Genomic DNA, 18,517 nt, shown 5'->3' on the forward strand with positions numbered 1-18,517 from the left:
ACTAAGCACAGTGATTTCTAATAAAAATATGTCAATCGAAGCTAAACTGGCAGTGCACAACGGAGTTTTAGTCCCAACACTTATGTTTGGAAGTGAAACATGGAACTGGCAGAGGAAGGATGAAAGCCGAGTGAACGCGGTTGAAATGCGATCTCTTAGACGAATGTGTGGGAAATCAATGTATGACAGGGTTACGAATGATGAAATCAGGCGAGAGTGTAAATCTGAGACAAGTATAATTGATAAGATTAAGAAAGGGTCTCTGAGATGGTTGGGTCACGTAGAACGAATGGACGACGAGAGAATGGTAAAACAAGTATATATGGCAAAAATGAACGGCAACGTTAGACGAGGACGACCGAGGAAGACGTGGCATGATCAGATAAACCAAAATCTTAAGTCTGGTCATGTCAAAAGCAGACAGAACCGAAGGGCATGTATGACAAGATGTATGAATGTGGAAGAGGCTAGGATTGTATGCCAGGATAGACGTGTGTGGCGGTCCATTCTCTCTGCCTACCCCTACGGAGAAATGGCGTGATGGTAGTAGTAGTAGTAGTAGTAGCATATCAGTATCGGAATCGATATGCATAAACTTTTTTATAAATATTGATATTGGTATCATATCGGCAGAATTGCGCATCGATGCGAATGGTGATTTTATTTACAGGTAAGCTATAAAAAAAAAAAAACATATATTTGTACCTACATAGGAGGTACATAATATAATGTAAGTAATATATACTATAAATTAATCTTTTTCTGTGGTTCTGTGTGATACAACAACTCTTATCCATGAAATCAACTCAAACGATGTAACTTCGTGATATATTATATTATATAGATATATTATCCATTACTTTAATATATTATTCATTAAAAAATAAATAAAAAATACCACTATGAATTCAGTCGATATTAGGTATTCAATTGAAATGTCAACTGGCCGAATTGATCTAGTAATTAATAGTGCTAAAAACGGCCGCGTGGAGCGCTATATGTCCTGATATATGACGCATGAAAGTAATTATGGTCTTATGTCAAAAGCACCATCTCAAAGAAAAATAGTCCTTAAGAAACAATGTTTGAAATACCGTTTTCCAAATCAAGAATCTTTAAATAATTTGTGTAATCTGCAAGTTTAATCTAGGAGAAAAAACCCGCACTGGGGTTAAGACATTCAAAATATAGTATACTTATTTATATGAAAAAATAAGCTGCAATAATCAGCTAGTTTCTTGGCTCACCTCAGGCGCTGGGCGCGCTCTATTAAAATTTATATTTATGTTAGGATAAAAATACAAACGGTGAAAATTATTTAAATAAAGTTACAATAAAACATTATTATGATTAGTCAAATATAATGGTAAGCTGCACATAATCACTTCTATACACGGTTCGCCCCTGATGCATGCCTAGTTAAAACTTGATGGTTTCAAATTACGGCTCTGGCTACGTAATGACGTAACCTTGGGCATGACAGGCAAACCAGCTAACCAGTAGACCACGAAGCCTACTAATCTCTAGCAAAAGTTTTCGAGCCAAAAACAGTGGTCTAGGGTTCTAGTTCATACATTTCATACACAGAACTTTAATTTGTCATTTTGCTTGGACACGGGAACCACCAAAGTAATCAATGAATTTTAATACCTGGAATAATTCATCGATTTCTCTGTCTCCTTCTAACGTGTTGCTATTTCGATTCCCTCCGGGCTCCAACTCTTCTGGTACGCGGAATCTTTTCAACAGGGCCACGAACTTTTGTTTCAGATTTCTTTGCTGTATACAAAAGTTAAAACACATTTCAAACGAGGAAATACTCGAGTAATAAAATCAGGTAAATATAAACATATTAAATTGACCACTAAAATGGATAATATGGAGAAATAAATAAGAAAACATAAGAATCTACTTACATAACCTAGTAACTAATCTATATTAGAAAAAAAATAAAAAGAGAATGTTTTAGTAAACACCAAAATTTTGTAGACTCTGGGAATTGTATCAAGTTGAGAGATAATTTTTTTTAGAAGAGAATATGGAGTCGACAATAACAAATCATTATGCAGTTTCCACGTACGTAGAGAGAACAGAAAAAGGTTTTTTCTCCGTTACTTCACAAAAAATTCATGTATTGATGGTTTATAAAAAAAAATCAAGATTCAATCCTAATAAATAAAAAAATAAGTTGAAAAAATACGGAAGTATGGACGTCCATTCATGAACGACATTGTAAATCTTACACGGTGTAAAAAGTGATTTTATAAACCAGACAATAACAGATCAAATTCTCTTCTCAAAAATACCTTATACTGCTGAGATATCTATTTATATTGATAAAATCCCTTAGAGTTACATTGAGTCTTAAGAAAAATTGACGTACATACTTAAAATATTTACTAAACTAAGTTTCACAAAAAAATATAGATGGGAGATTTGTTAAAAAGCCGATTAATAAAACAGCAAAGTAATTTGTAAAAAAAAAAAAGTGGTATAAAGGTGGAATTATGTTTGCCTTCCAGTTGATGTAAATTAGCGATGTTATTTATACTGGTGTGGGTGTAAAGTAGTGCAAACAAAGGGGTTAAAATAATAACAAAATATATCTACATACAGCCATCTTCCCTCTGCTACCCCCTTTCCTCTTGCTGTGCCTGTTTTCAAACTCACTATCGCTGTCCCTCTCCGCCCCCTTAGCCCCTATATACCCGTCCCTGTCCATATTTGAGTATCCCATATCTCTGTCATGATCCAACTGCAAAGAAACATCTTGTTATATAGACCCCATGGACCGCCAAATGGGGTTTTGTTCGCTTGTGGGGTCATCGGAGCACCATAGATACTCCAGGGCCGCTGATTGTCAATCTAGTTTCCTTTGTGTTAAAACAGTTCCCTCGAATCGATAATGCAAATAATTATTTTTTATTGTTCTTTTACCTAGCCTTTAACGCAACGAATGGTGTACATCAAATGTACACTAAATTGGTGTGTAATGTACATCAATTGCAGTGAATCTCGATCATTTGTTCACACATACATAAGACAATAGGGTATTTTCACAAATTAGGAATAACATCGAAAATATTTAGAGAGGAGATTTACGATTCTAATGATATAACTAGTGAGCACATGCAAAACAGCTCACAGTTTGCGCCATGTCGATTTGACGTCATACATTATGCTCGCCAAGTGTGCTTTTAATAAACATTGCATACAAATATTGTGCGGTAATGTAACGTGTGCCGTTTGTCCCATAGAGCGCCAATGTCTCCCTTTCAGGAAATTAAAGATATGCACATTTTAAACCATTCTAGAAAATTCATCCGATATTACACAGAAAAAAAAATACCATTACCATCCTAATTTTTTGATTATTCAAAAATAGTAATAAAGAAAAAACGTGAAAAGATCCCATAAGTCTAGTATATTATGCTCAAAGCCTTCTGTAGTATCAATTACATGTCGACCTTGACAGGAATCAAACCTGGAATTTATGTATGGCAGCTAGCTTATTCGAGTGTAGAAAATAAAAATGATTAATTGTGATTACATACACTTCGTGCTATTTATGTACATTATTTGGTATTACTACACAAAACATTATTATAAAAAATATAAAACAGGATTTATTTACAAAAATATTGCGGTCCGAAAATACTAAAATATTTCAATTGATTGAAAAGCTATTAAATGCAATATAATTTAAGTTGGCTTGTAATTAATTAGCCTTTTATATTATAATAAACTACTTTTGCAAACACTTTAAAAATAATCTTGATTATTAAAAAAATAAAGTAAACAGGGGATTATTTTGCGTACATACTAAAAAATAATAAGTTATGATCTTTTAATCATATTGAAATAAATAATTTAAATTATAAACCTTACTACACATCGACCATGTTTAGGACAAAGGCTTCAATCAAACCACAATTTCGGTCAATTGTTTTATTTGTTTCAATGTGTTTTTAACCAATTACATACATTCTGGCAATAGGATTTCGCTAATAGGAGTTTGCGGTTTAAATAGTACTCGCTAGAATACGTGTAAGATTTATGTTGGTTAAAAAAACGTTTAAAGGAATGAAACCGCTTTTTACATAATAAGGAAATATACACATACTACAAAAACCGATAAAAATATATGAAATGGATTTAGAATAATTAAAGATATTGTGGAGAAATGCTTTCATATATAACTTTTAAAAAAATATATTAAAAATATGTCACTAGAAAAACGCGACCTGTTTAGGTTTGATAGTTGTGACGTCAAGATTCGTGACGATGTTCTAAAAAAAGAAATGGTTTGGAACAAAGCTGAGAAATGAACATGAATCATGACGTATTAGAGGCGTGGCCAATGCAATGACCATTTTTGCGGGAATTCAAAATTACAAATTAAAAATATTTTTATGCTACTTATTAGCAGAAATTTTTTTTTTTTACTGGACAGTATTTTATAGACCCTTATTACTTCAGAAATGTAAAAAAAATGTGATATTTCCCTACTGTGTGTAAAATCTTTATCCTGAATACAGTTGATATATCTTTTAAGGATTATAATGCTCTTTAAATTAATTGTTTCCTGCCTAAATATTTTAAGCAACATTTAATAATTTTAAGGATAATTAATTAATTTATTTTACATTTTGAAGATTAAACAGTCTCAAACGAAACCCTTTGGCAAAATGGAGCCAATTTTTTTGACATTAAAAAAAAATGAATTAACGAATTGTTTAATTATTTTGGTCTGACACTATGTTATATACCAAACGCCCCAACGGTTTGCAATCAACATTGAATTAATGATGTTAGTGTGCATGTGCAAACAAAGGGTATCGAGTTAAATTACCTTAGTGTAGGAGAGATCCCGTTTGTTATACGCCATAGCTCTGTTGTGCCTGTTAGAAGTGTACGATGTCATAATGCCTTCATCATTGTCCTCCACTGAACTGAATTCCGCCTCTTCCTCTTCATCAGAGTATCCTCGATCTGAACATAAAGCAATTTTATTTATTTCATTAGCATATTCCTTATCCAGAAGAATCCCATACATAGCTCTGCATGAAATACCAGACGGATAGCGTCCACCCCCGAAACGGTGGGGAGATAGCTGGAGTTCAGCATTACAAGATAATAATCCTGTAACAACAGACTCTCAGGTCTGCAGAAAGTTGAAAAGAAGAATCCCATTGGTACGCCAAATGCAGTATATCTCCATAATTTGTTATATGAAGATAAGGTGATCAGTTTTACGCTAAAAGTGCCAGTTCAGGGAGAGTAAAATAGTGCAGTGAAAGTACTACCTCCACATACCCGAAAACCGTTTAAAAGACTGTGGGTCATCCTATCAGTTTTCCTCATACAAAAAAGGAATGTTTTTGTCAATAAACGAGTTATTTATTATACATATTTTTTTTTCTAAATAAGAGTTCTTATGATTTACCCAAATATTGAATTTTGAGGGCCTTTAGGAGAGTTTTAAATAACCCACTATTAGAAAATGGGATTCAAGTTTTAAATTGAATTTGACTCTACTACTTTCACTGCCCCTTTCACTGTGTGTTTGGAATATTATATGAAGGGCCTTTGTCAGATATTGTCATTCTTCCTTATGACCGTATCACGAATGGTAGCAAAAACTGTGTTTACTTGCATCAAATTCAGTTACAAAAGTCTATGTCCATAACAGTATTTTTCCAAATTTAATAGCATCAAATTACATGCTTTTAAAGAGTGATTTTAATAGCAGAAAAAAATAAAATGGTAATATTGCATATATAGAGGAACATGGGTATGAATGAGCCATAGGGAGGAGTGAATCATTGACCATACGACTGTGAAATACGATTTGAAATATGTAAGATAGTCGTACCCGTCCAGTACATTCAGTTGTCTCCTGGATCTCGTCACAGGTGTATCGACAGTATCGTCTACGCTTTTCAATGCTTAAGCAAAATTTACATTGTTTTAAAAAAAGTGTTTGACACCTCGCTGATCAGTTCTAAACAACGGGAAGTGATCCAAAATGTGGTATATAGAACTGTGTGTTCGTGGTGAATACTACTCACAACATTAAAAACGTATATGTATATTTGAGTGATGGAGGAGGACTGAACCAGTTTTGATTGGAGAGGATTGAACTATAATTAATTCTTACCTCGCAATAAATAAAATCTAAAAAAATAATCTTATTATTTTGTAATAAAATAAATATAAATATACTTTGTTTTTAACCACATTTTTTTCTACCGAATGGTTTCAAAGCTACACAAGCTTTTTTATCAGGGTATAATTAACCAACAAATCTTATCTTATTTTGTATTTGTTTGCAGGCTGTTGTTACAAGGCCTTGAAAACATAAAATGCAAGAACTACCGAAAATAAATGCACCAAATTGAATAAAGACAAGAAAAAGGATTAGAGAAGCAGCGAAAATATCTAATATTCCATATTTGTCATTATTAGAAGACGGTACAGTTAGGCCCTGATAACATACTTGGTTCTGGATAACATACATATTCTACATACTTCTTGGTTCAATCCTACCCGTACATGCATAGGAGTGAGCCAGCAGGTATATTTCATTGTTTACTAAAATAATACATACTTATATGCTTTACGAAATTCAATTTAATATTTTCACAAATGCAATAAACTTGGCTAACATAAGCAATTTACTCTGTTGATTTACCTTGTTCTCTTTTCCCAAGACAACCTATAAAAAAAGTGGTTCAATTCTACCCATGCTCCCCAACACATATACTTCTAAACATTTAGATTTTTTTTTTTTTTAATATTTACAAAATATTACTGAGAAAAATAATAATTAATTTATTTTTCTTATCATAATTTCACAAAATATTTTGTTTTCTAATCACCCTCACTAGGCAACCCGGTATTGAGGCAGGAATTATTACACTATTTTTAGTTTAGTCAGAGTCTTAAATTAAACAATATCTTTTTAAACCTGATGTATAGACATTGATTAACTCTTTTCGTTAGGATATTGGTGATTTAATGTTCATCATTATTGCATTAGTACGAACCCGCAATGAGCAGCGTGTTATTGTTCTTCGTGTCGTGGTCAACAGGGGTGGAGCTGAGCTGGTGCACGGCAAGGCGGGCCACGGCCACCCCCGCTCCCTGGACTCCGCCCCTCTCTGCCCCCTTGTCGCCCTTACCTCCGCCGCTGCTCTCGCTGCACAGCTCGAGTTCCATGTCCATGGACCGCTGCAAAACCTGGGACAGAGATATTTATTTGTTTATCGGATACATATAAAAAGGAATGAGGAATGGCCATTATTTCAAATAAAGGAAAATCAATTGATTTAAAAAATCATGGGCGGAAATTTGAAAGGCAAGAAGGTAAGTTGGACAAAGTGCAGTGCTGAAGAGGGGGATTTTAAAAGAAATGTTTTCTGTGATCATTAGAGTGCAATTATACTACTCAACTCTAACCTCATCCTCGGCACGGGTTAACCCGTGAATACATGTCATTATTTTTAATGTTTCATGTTTTGAAAAGGTAATGTAAAAATGTATAAATAAATAAAAAATTCCTCTCTCCTTTCTCAACTCCGGTTGTACCTTAAAAATCGCGTATTTTTGTTAACATTTATTTTTTATCTAAAAAAAAAGTGATCCGTAACAACAGAGGGAGGAACTGTGGGAAACGAGTGCGGGAAGAGAGTTGTAGGGGGTGTAGTCGATAAATAAAAGAAAAGAGTTTAGAAAGAGGAAGTATTTATCTATGTGAGGTAAAGTAATATTATCTTTCAGATTAATCCGTGGTATTATGATCAACATAGGTGTAATGGAGAGTATTATTCTTTATGTTCCTAATGACTACCTTAGACATAGGCAGCTTAAGCTGGTTTATCTTCCTGCTTGCAGAACCAACCTGGCGATGGTAATGCCAGTAGGAAGAGCAATGTTTTTACTAAACCGTCTCTTCGGATATCGACATCTTTCATATCAGTGAAAAAAAGTTCCGAGAGGATACCATCCTTTTCCTTTAATTTCTGGGTATTTTTATTTTACCATCTTTGTAATATATTTTAAATTTACGTTTAATTTTTTTTGTGTTATGTATGCCTTGAATCATTTTCAAATGTACATAAACGTATAAAATAAAGAAATTGAAAATTAAAATTGACAAACAAACAAAAACAAACAAACCATCACGCTGACGAATCACTCTGCCTTTGCATACACACCTCGCTTCCTCTACATTCATTCATCTTCTCATGCACGCACGCCGATTATTCCTACTTTTGACGTGTCTATCTTCAAGTAATTGATGGACTTGATCGTGCCATGTCTTTTTCGGTCTTCGTCGTTTTCTGCATCCATCAACATTCGCATCGTAGATCCTTTTAGCCGTTCTTTCGCTGTCCATTCGCTCTACATGTCCAAACCAACGCAGCACCCCTTTCTCGATCCTGTCAGTAATGCACGTCTCAGGCTAACACAGTTTACGGATCTCGACATTTGTGCACCTATAAAACATCGTTTTACCACACATTCGCCTGAGGGATCGCATTTCAACAGCATTTAACTTCCATTGAACAGTTTGATAAAATCGGCGTTGGAGTCAGAATAAAGAGACAAGTGAAAAATCACAAAAAATTCATAACTCACGAAGAAACAAAAATTGTCTAACGTACATGGGAGATATTTCGATAGGTTTTAAGATCCTTTATCACACGGCTTTGTTTGGTGGTGCTCTCTGGAACACCTTGTTTTATAATAATGATAAGTTGTGGTGTACCTGATCCATTCGAATTATTCCTTCAGCAATTGTTTTGTATCCGAGGATAGTACGGTTTTTGTACTTTTTCCGCCTTTGTAGCAAAATTTGAAGCCTGAAAAGATAAAAATAATTTATTATTTTTAACGCCGCAACTTATAGGGATAGAATTACAAAAACACATTCAATGAGGTAATTCAGTGCTAAGGGATATCGGATATAAAAAATGTCTTCTTACACGCGGTAAAAATGGGCATTTAATTCAGGGACGAAGGCGCATATGAAGCAAGTGAGGCTGAGCCTCACTGAGAAATCATTGCTTTTCACCAGTACCTAATATGTATTTTAATTCTCATTATATCAACATATGATGAAAATAAAAAACTAGCAACCAATATAAAAATGCTCAAAGATGCCTACAAACATGGTCCGTACTGTGTTATTTACTGTAGGTACCTACTTAACATTTACGCATATTATACTTATCCTTCAAATCTGAGCTTCACTAGAAATTTGGTAACAAAGACGCCACTGATTTAATTGTAAGACGAAGTTTCTCAAAAATGTATGAAAAAATTAATAAAAATGGTTTTAATAAAAACTAACTATTTCGGACTACATCACAAGTTCTTTGGAATCAAACAATCAATTACAACGTTGATATGTATTTTGATAGATTTCCGGTTTTTGGCAGCCATTTTTTTCAACGTTTAGTGTATTTTTACGCTACGGAGTTCTACTTTCAAATGTCAGCAGAACTCACAGACGAGAAAGCGTGACGTCACGGGCGGAATAATTTAAAATTACAAAACTAAAAAAATCATACAGATGAAAATAAAAATAAAAATTTTTGGCATAGTTTGATAGTCTATTAACAAATAAAAAAAACTGAACTTCCTCATTGTGAATTTACAGAAAATCTAACTCAAAATCCTAAGCAAAAGTCAGTGTCTTGTCCATATCATCTAAAGTATAAATAACCATAGTTATTTCCCAAATATAAACATATCGATTCCTCTAAACGCCAACGTTTAAAAAAAAAAATTACATAATATACATATTATTTATGATTTAAAAAATCTTAATATCCAAAAGCATATTGAACCATTCAAACACCAATTTTGTGAAAACCAATATTAATTGCATGCAAAAATGTTGCATGCCATTCCATGTTAAAAAAGGATTTTAAATTGTCACGTGCACAATCTATTTTGTCTATGGTTCGAAATTTAATTTCAAACTTTTGAATTCGGGGCGGGCGAATTGAATTCACTTTCCAAATTTAATCTACCCATAAAAAGATTAATCTCTATTTGGATGACAAGGGGCCGCATTCAGCCCAAACGGAAATGCGCCTTATACGAGTACAACATGCCGCGAAGAATGTGGATTTATTTAAATTTTAAATAACAAATCCGTTTAAGGAATGCTTTTTGTTAAAACCCGAGAGTGAATCCCCTGAATCTTGTGAATGAATAAAAACACATTTTGTAGCAAAAGAAAAGGCTGTGATATTTGTAATGAACCTCGAAAGATTTGTCATAATATCTGTGGCTTGGGTCTAAAAGGGTCAATATAAATCACAACATTACGGCAGAGTAATTTTACAGCTAATTTATGACGTGATAATAAACTGTTTGAGGTGTTTGAAACTATTTTTTAAAAAAATTGACACTATCTAAGCTATCAATTAGGCAGGGGACAAGCTCTCTCCTCAGGTTTAACCAGTGTCTCCCGAAGATATCCCAGGATATAAACCATCATACTCACATAAAGCGCTGTGACGAAATTATTTAAGTAGGCACTCCGTCACATGGGTTTTTTCACGATAGTAACACCCAGTCAATTTTTTTCAACATTAGTAAATTAACAAAATGATGTAAAAGGTGTTTTATTCTTCTGACTTTAAACAAAACGCTTCATTTGTAGTTTTACACAAATTTATCTAGGTAACTACTTATCGGATGAGTTTCATCTTTTTGTCACTAACAGGATATTTTGTTTGGATATCAGATTAGTACTTAACACAAAACAGCATTTTTTGTAGTTTCGCCCTTATGACCCTAAGCCCCCGAAATATAAGAAATTATAAGTTTCAAAGCGTCTGGGTGTAAGATAGCGAAACGTGTTGCCACACTAAAATTAAAACAATATTTAAAAAAAAACAAGAAAGTTATACATATTTTCAGTGTATTTAGCACAGTACAGTTGGCAGACGAATCCTATAAGTCTAGTCTCCACTCTCAGTAAACTATGGTCAATAATGTATAATTTAAGCCATATTTTTGAGTCCGATGTTTATTGTACAATATTGATTTAACCTTAAAATAGTGCATACATAATTATGAATGTCCAAATATTGTCGGCCTTGTGGTGTAATGGTCAGCGCGTTTGCCTACCATGCACGAGGTCTCGGGTTCGATTGCCGACATGGCTGATATGAAATATTGAATAAAAATGGTGTTTTCACACTAGAATATTATATAGTCCCTGGACTGGCACCTGAAGCCTAAGAATGATCGTCTTACCTTCATGTAACAAAAACGATCAAGATACGCTGCGATTGGTGTACTAATGCACTAATGTAGTGCCTTATACACCATTAGGTGCGGAAAGGGAATGATGATGATGATGAAATATTAACTTAAATCTAGCTATTGGTAAAATATATATTAATCATCAATAATTAGTACACAATACACTTTTTAAGTATTGTATATTAGCTTATTTGCTAAACGCATATTTTTTCAACATATTTATGTTTTTTTCTTCCCTTATTTCTACTGGTATTTCTTCATACAAAAGTTAAGTTCGGTGCATCAACGAGTTCTGTGATTTAGCCTTTTTACGAACTGGCTATATTGCGAATTGCGAACACGTACGAGGGTGGCAAGAATGCAAAAAATATGTTAAAAAAATCGAACGGAGGAAATAAGAGCAATTCCAATAGGAACATCAAAAGCTTCGATGATTGACTGATTCGTTATCAAGACTTATAGATGTGTTAGTTACCTGTTGCCGTCCCGCTTGACAAAGTGAGGGTACTGCAGACTGAAGTTGAGGTCCAAGTCCGTGTCCAGCGCGGCTCCGTTGGGCGGCAGCGGGATCTCGTTACTGCGCAGCGTCCGGCGCGAGGAGTGCATGCGCGCCGCCAGCGACACGGAGCCCAGCCCTGCCGGCAGCGGCGCGCACACGGACAGCCGCGTGATGGTCAGCGTGCACAGTCTGGGGACAAGAGAGCCGGAGGTTACTTGATATACAGTGCGTAACTAACGGAGCGGGGGTGGCGTACCGCAGGGGTCATGATTAGCACCCACTCTAAAGTGTGTTTTTCCGTAGATAATACCTATCGAAAGCTGGTATTGTACACCAAAAGTGTTGATACCGAACTATTCACAGTCTAGGGACAAGACAGCCAGAGATTACTACGCAGTGTATGATTAACAGAGCAGCGTATCGCAGGGGTCACGCTAGCACCCTCTCTAAAATGTATTTCCCCATAGATATTATACTTATTGAAAGCTGGTAATGTATACTAAAGGTGTTGATACCCAACTATTCACAGTCTAGGGACAAGACAGCTAGAGGGTACTATACAGTGAATGATTATGACAGCTTACTGGTAGAACATTTGTCCGACCCCTGCAACCACTAATCTACAAAGCGCATGACCTAGTTGTTAAAAAAAATATTTCCACGCAAATTTCCCTTTAGTTTTGAGAATAGCCAGTAGTCGCTCAGTGCTCAATCAGGTTAATGTGGTGTTTAAACAATTCAAACCTAATTTTGTGAACAGCAGCCATTCACACTAACGTGTTGTGTGCTGGAGCATGATTGGTGATATGTAATTGTGGTTGGTAGGGGTCGGATAAATCTTCTACCAGGAAGCTATAGAAATGTTAGAACATCGCTGGAAGAAGCGCATACAAGTTCAGGGGGACCATGTCGAAAAAAAAGTACAAAAAAATTCATCAACTTCGAAATAGGTCAGGGGTGGAGTTTACCAATCAACGTATACCAAAGTGCCGGTATCGGACTATTGACTGCCGTTATACTTAAGAAAGTTTGGCAATTACTACTCTGAAATCAGATTCTGAATGCGGAAACAAATAATTATAATAAAACAATGGTTTAAATTGTACGACTAATAATAATACGTAACTAATTTATTTAGTTAGTGGTTAAACATTTCAAATTAAAATTAAGATGAGATGCTCTTACCCTCAAATGATGGAGCGAATTCGCTATTAAATGAAAGTATCCATTGACACATACCTCAAAACTAAAAGGGTTTACCATAGAAGCGAAGTTTTACCCTTGTTGTTTGGAGGTCGTGAAAGGTCTAACATAGATAATAAACTCAAATTTACTTAACTCTTTGTACGCCGTGTTGGTATCTCCACTAAGTTTTGTTTGTTATCCGAAAAGTTAGTACATAAAACGCCGGGTCCTTTTAAGTTTGCAATATTTACAACATAAAAAACGCGTTTATCTAAATACCGTAGAATAAAAAGGTTTACACAAAGTAATGATTTTACTACGTTTAATGAAACGAAATAAATAAGGCGATAGACCAATCTTTGACTCAAATCTTCTAATCTAAATAATACGTATCTAGTATCACGTTGTACATTACGGAAGGTTCTGGGTTCGATTCCCGGTGAGAACACAAAAATTAAATGTGATTTTTCTTAAGCCTTGGTGTACTGTGTAATTCACACTGCAACTGGGCCTCAAGGCCTGTTGTGGTGCAAAAAAATAGTTTTAAAATTATAATTTTAGTATAAAATTACAATTAGATATAGTTTTACCTATAGTACTCATTCTTAACTTACCAAAGTGCTTTTTCTACTTGGAGTGCACTTGAAGAGGTTTGTAAAGTAATTTATTCACAGTAAACTAGAACAAAAACGGGGGTAGATTTTGCTTGAAAACTAATTAATTAATTCAATATACTCGTATAAAAATACCGTGATAATTATAAAAATAAATAAAACCAAAATTAGAACACAAAGTAATATAACGCCTGTTTAGTTTTGACAGATCAAGTTGCGAGATCTGAAATTCCATAAGCTGAAATGACTCGAGAAGTTTTTTACACCAGCAGCGGTTTTGTATGAAAAAAATATTCGTGCCAAAAACACTCTTAGAGAAACCGATTTTTTTTGGGAGCGAGGTTTTCCTAATTTTTTTTTCAAAGATATTCCATAAATATTTAGGTTACACTAGAAGTAAGCCAACATTATTTCTATTTTCAAAGGTTACCCTTTAAAAACCAAGTACTATTATTTGGGTCGAGGACGATCGAATCCACGGCCCTGTAAAATATTTGTAAACATTAATCAAATTATGTTTATTCGGCCATTTTCTTATTGAAACAGGACTTCCGGAGGCCGGAAGGACTCGCAATTATTTTGCGAAGGTTCCATTAGGAAAGACGAAAAAGAAAACAGACTACATTGTTGATCCGAATTAAAATTTATTACAATTCCGGGAAGATTTTACGAGTATAAATCCTTTCAATGTTATTTGTAAATTATATGTGAATAAGGTTTAACGAAGAACGAATGTTATTTGAATAACCTAAATGCTTAGTTTTATTTTTGGAACATAAACAACTAAATTCCAGAGAAGCGTGAGTATTATTTTCCGGGTAATTTGTGATAATCTGACACACTAAGAATAATATCGAATCGAGTCACATTCACAAGTATTTTTCAGAAATAAAATGAGAGCGAAGTTGGATGTGAATAATCCGTCATAAATACAATCTACTAAATTTTCTGGGTATGTATGTACAAATGTACATTGTCATGTTTTAAAAATGAAGTTAATAGTTTTTTCAGGGAGGAAACACGGTTTGACCTTTCTTCATACACGAAATTAAACTGTATTTATTAACTACATTTATAATTTATTTTGAATATATATATATATATATATGATATGTATTAAATAAACATTGTTCTTAGAACAAAACCTAACCTTATAACTACCATTATATTTGTGTTCATTTTACGCCGATTTTTTTTACGCTGGTGTCTCTCGGAACGGAACCCCGGCGTACAACGACATTTACCTGTACTTCAGTACCTACGCTTACGTTGGTGAGTGTCATAATATATTATGATGGAATAGTTATTATGTACTAAGTAATCTGTTAGTGTTAATTCAATTTTACGCTAATTTGCATACAAATAAAACGATTTAAATACGTCTGGTGTTGGCTTCCGCTGAAAGGTTTCACTTCAACCGAAAACGTTTAACTTAAAAGGATCGCTTACAAAAACTTCTCCTAGTGTAATACTAGGAGCTTAATAGAGGAAAATCATGTCATATCATATTATTTAATTCTCCTTTGCATCTTCCACGAACCTACAGAGTACAATAGTCAGAAACGCTATTCCCATCGTGAGAAACGTACGGAAAACTATTTAGTACTAATTTGAATACATATTTGTGTAAGTCATAGAATTAAGAATAGTCCAGAAACCGCATACGCACATCAAACAGAAGGCGACTCAACTACTCATAAATGAGTAGGTTTACGTTTTGACCCATTAGTTTCTTTGTAGACGTCGCTCAGTACGCAATTCCTGATTTGAATTCAACTATGCCGTGTTGTGTCTTTTTCAAGTGTAGAAATACTGCTAGGATCTTAAAGAAACAGGACGCAATCACATTTCATGTGTAATTAGCAAACGAATGTGTATATAACAAATGCATTACTTAAAAATTGAATTATTTTTCCATCTGTCAGATTATCGAAGAAACAAAATGGAAATTTCGTTAGTGTTGCCAAGGTAGTAAATTTTTTTACCCTACTTTGCTCATCTAATGAAAGAATTAATGAAAATTGGAAAACATAAAATATTATTTAATATGACATAAAATGACCGTTTTATGTAAAATAAAATTAGTTTTTTATTTAAAGTTTAATTTGCTTCTATTAAATGACCCTTTACTTATCTACTCTGTTGTGTCAATCAATATTTACGCGAGCACAAAAAAAATTTAGAGAAATTAACAGATTGCTTTTTTTTTTAACCTTATATTTGTGTTATGATTTTTTTCCCATCAAGCAACATTACGCTGCGACCTCACGAATGCGCGCGACGAAAGTAGAGGATAGAGGGGGAATTATTGGACACAGTCCGATGTATTCAAATATGATTCTACGCTCCTTCTGGTCTATTCTTAATTCTATGGTGTAAGTATTAAAAATCGCATTTTTAAAATTATTTATATTTTTGTCCACAAACATTTCGACAAATTAAAAAAAAAACAAATGACATAACTGGTCGTTTGGTTGGAAAGCAATTGATACTGTCCACATAACACACGAGGTTTGCGAACCGCAAACGCGTGGAGATCTTTACTGGACCGTCAACTCGACACTTCTCGGATGATGGATTGATAAAACGCGATAAATTGAAGCTAATTGTTTCGACACTCTGAACAACTGGCGCCGGATCTTTTTGTTGAAGAGGAATATCAATATTGACACCCATAAACCAAAACTTTTATTTTCAATTGAAGGGTACACGGCAAAAACGGGCTCGTTGCATTTTTTAGATTTTCGAGATACTGACGCATTTTTTTGAAACCCTACACGAGTAAAATATAACATCATATAAAAATGTGGCTCCTTGTCTCCTAACTGGATAAAGAAAACATAGGATCACGGCCGGCAAAACAACAGTTGAAAATGCGACGATTTATGTAATTAAGTTTTTTTTAGTTAAAAGTAGATGTTTTTTATTTATTTTTTCTCTGATTGTATGTAAAAATATATTTTACATGAAATAAAAACCTACTTTACTAAATACGAGCTTAACCCGGCAATGTTTTGCTATTGCTAAATTTGAGTAAATAATAATAATAAATTTCGTCAATTTTTATAGCGCCGTTTTCGTGAGTAATCTCTTCAAGGGCGCTGTACATTATACTTAAATAAAAATATAAGGTCTATCTACAGGCTAACTCTTAATTACTATTTACTAACTGACAAATTTTACAAATCTTGTAATACACATAATATGGTACTTCTAAAAATTACATCTAAAAAGTTGAACTTTTCAAGTCAGGAAACGATTTCACAAATAAACAAGTTTTTATTTTTTTTCTGAAAGGGATTCTGTTACACAATTTCGAACTTCTGAAGGCAGAGCATTCCACGCCAAAGGTCCGGCTATTGCAAAAGCCCTATCGCCAAATTTGGAACTCTGGTTGTGTGAATGAGGTTGTATCACCTTCCCTACAGCAGAACAGGAGGCTGAGCGGAGAGTGAGGCGCCTATCTGCCAGCTCGTCCGTAACGCAGAGTTCCTTAAGGTATTGAGGAGCCGTGTTAAGCATCGCCTTGTACATTAACAAACACAGCTTGTACTCGACCCTCTCTGGAAAACATAACCAGTGAAGACTTTGAAGCAAAGGTGTAATGTGATCGTACTTTGATACACCAAATATTAACCTGGCAACTGCATTCAGAATAAACTGCAATCGCTCCATTTTATATTTAGGTAAGCCAGCATAATATATTCCATTGCAATAATCGACTCTTGATATCACAAATGCGTTCACTAAAAGACGGGCCTCATATATGTACTCATATAAATATGAAATGAACACAATCTAAAGTTTGATATCAATTAAACAAATACAAACTAATACCACTTTCGGACAAAGGGATTTTGAGTATTATTCAATTAAAATCTATAACCTACTTCCACTATCTATTAAAGCAATTAGTAATGAGAAATTGTTTAAAAAGGCTATAAAAAATGGATAGTGGAGCTAGGTAGAAGTAAAATGGATTGTCTCATTCGCCCATACCAATGCTGAACCAACTGCTCCACAACTGTATAGCTTATGTTAGGTTTTTGTTGTTTTCATTGTGTGTTTTGTAATATAAATAATATAGATGTACATAAATACCTTGTTTTTAAAACTGTCTGAATATTTGTTAATTATATTTGTTTTTTAAGTGAGTCTTCATTGTTTATTCTCAAATGTAATTTAAAAAAACTAAATTGTTAAGTGTCCTCGGCACGGTAAACCCCAGTGAGGTCACATTATTTTTATTATTAATTATAGTTTGTAAGCGAAAAATATGAATAAATCAAATAAATTATGGTATTTAGTTTGAATTATATATGCACATATACTTTTTTGTTTTTTGTTTCGGATTACATAAAAAAAATGAGGATATGCAGAGACAGAAAATTTTGATAAATATGTATTTGAACACTGTTTTTCTTTCACTGTCTTCCAGATGCCTCATCGATACTGTACGAAAAAGACAACTGCATGTCGGACTTTTTATGCCTAACTAAAATGGACGTTTTGTTGTCCCGTTTTCCGCACCTCAAAACTAGATTGCTTCTGTTATTTTTTTAGACAGAGTATCACAATGAAATTTTCGGTATCTTTGTTTTATTAAAATAGTCATCATATTTGTATACCGTGCACTCGTAGACAGCAGATAGAACTGGGCGTTTTCACGGGTTTTTGGATGGTTCTAGTTCCCATAATAAACAATTTATCAAAAAAACAAAACAATAGGGACTCGCCAATGGTAAATTTCAATAGCGTGTAAAAAAAATCACAGTCGTTCTTTAACCGCCAGCCGGGTTTCGAAGTGAGCTTGACATTTAATTCGAAACCAAAATGCCCGATTGTGTCATGAAAGTGTGTAAAAACCGTTCGAATAAACATACAAAATATTGTGTAACTTTTCATTGGTAAGTATTGAATTTAAAAACTT

At 34.0% G+C, this 18,517-nt stretch overlaps 1 protein-coding gene across 6 annotated transcripts in view; it reads right to left on the reverse strand.

Annotated features, from left to right (window-relative positions):
* KrT95D (phosphofurin acidic cluster sorting protein KrT95D) overlaps positions 1-18,517 on the reverse strand; it is a 189,224-nt gene that overhangs the window by 17,325 nt on the left and 153,382 nt on the right. For 4 of the 6 annotated variants that reach the window (XM_088242971.1, XM_088242968.1, XM_088242972.1 and 1 more), the window contains exons 2-7: positions 11,765-11,977; positions 8,774-8,867; positions 7,050-7,242; positions 4,853-4,992; positions 2,615-2,755; positions 1,651-1,779 (exon numbers count right to left, since the gene is read on the reverse strand). In XM_088242971.1, coding sequence (XP_088099097.1) covers positions 1,651-1,779; positions 2,615-2,755; positions 4,853-4,992; positions 7,050-7,242; positions 8,774-8,867; positions 11,765-11,977 — 910 coding nt within the window. The remainder of the gene's footprint in view (positions 1-1,650; positions 1,780-2,614; positions 2,756-4,852; positions 4,993-7,049; positions 7,243-8,773; positions 8,868-11,764; positions 11,978-18,517) is intronic. The other 2 variants (XM_088242973.1, XM_088242970.1) reach the window with 1 other exon arrangement.

The sequence above is a fragment of the Micrasema longulum genome, unplaced genomic scaffold, assembly GCF_059751315.1.
Source record: "Micrasema longulum isolate JH-2025_06_02 unplaced genomic scaffold, ASM5975131v1 h1tg000178l, whole genome shotgun sequence".
NCBI classification, from domain to species: Eukaryota; Metazoa; Arthropoda; class Insecta; order Trichoptera; family Brachycentridae; genus Micrasema; species Micrasema longulum.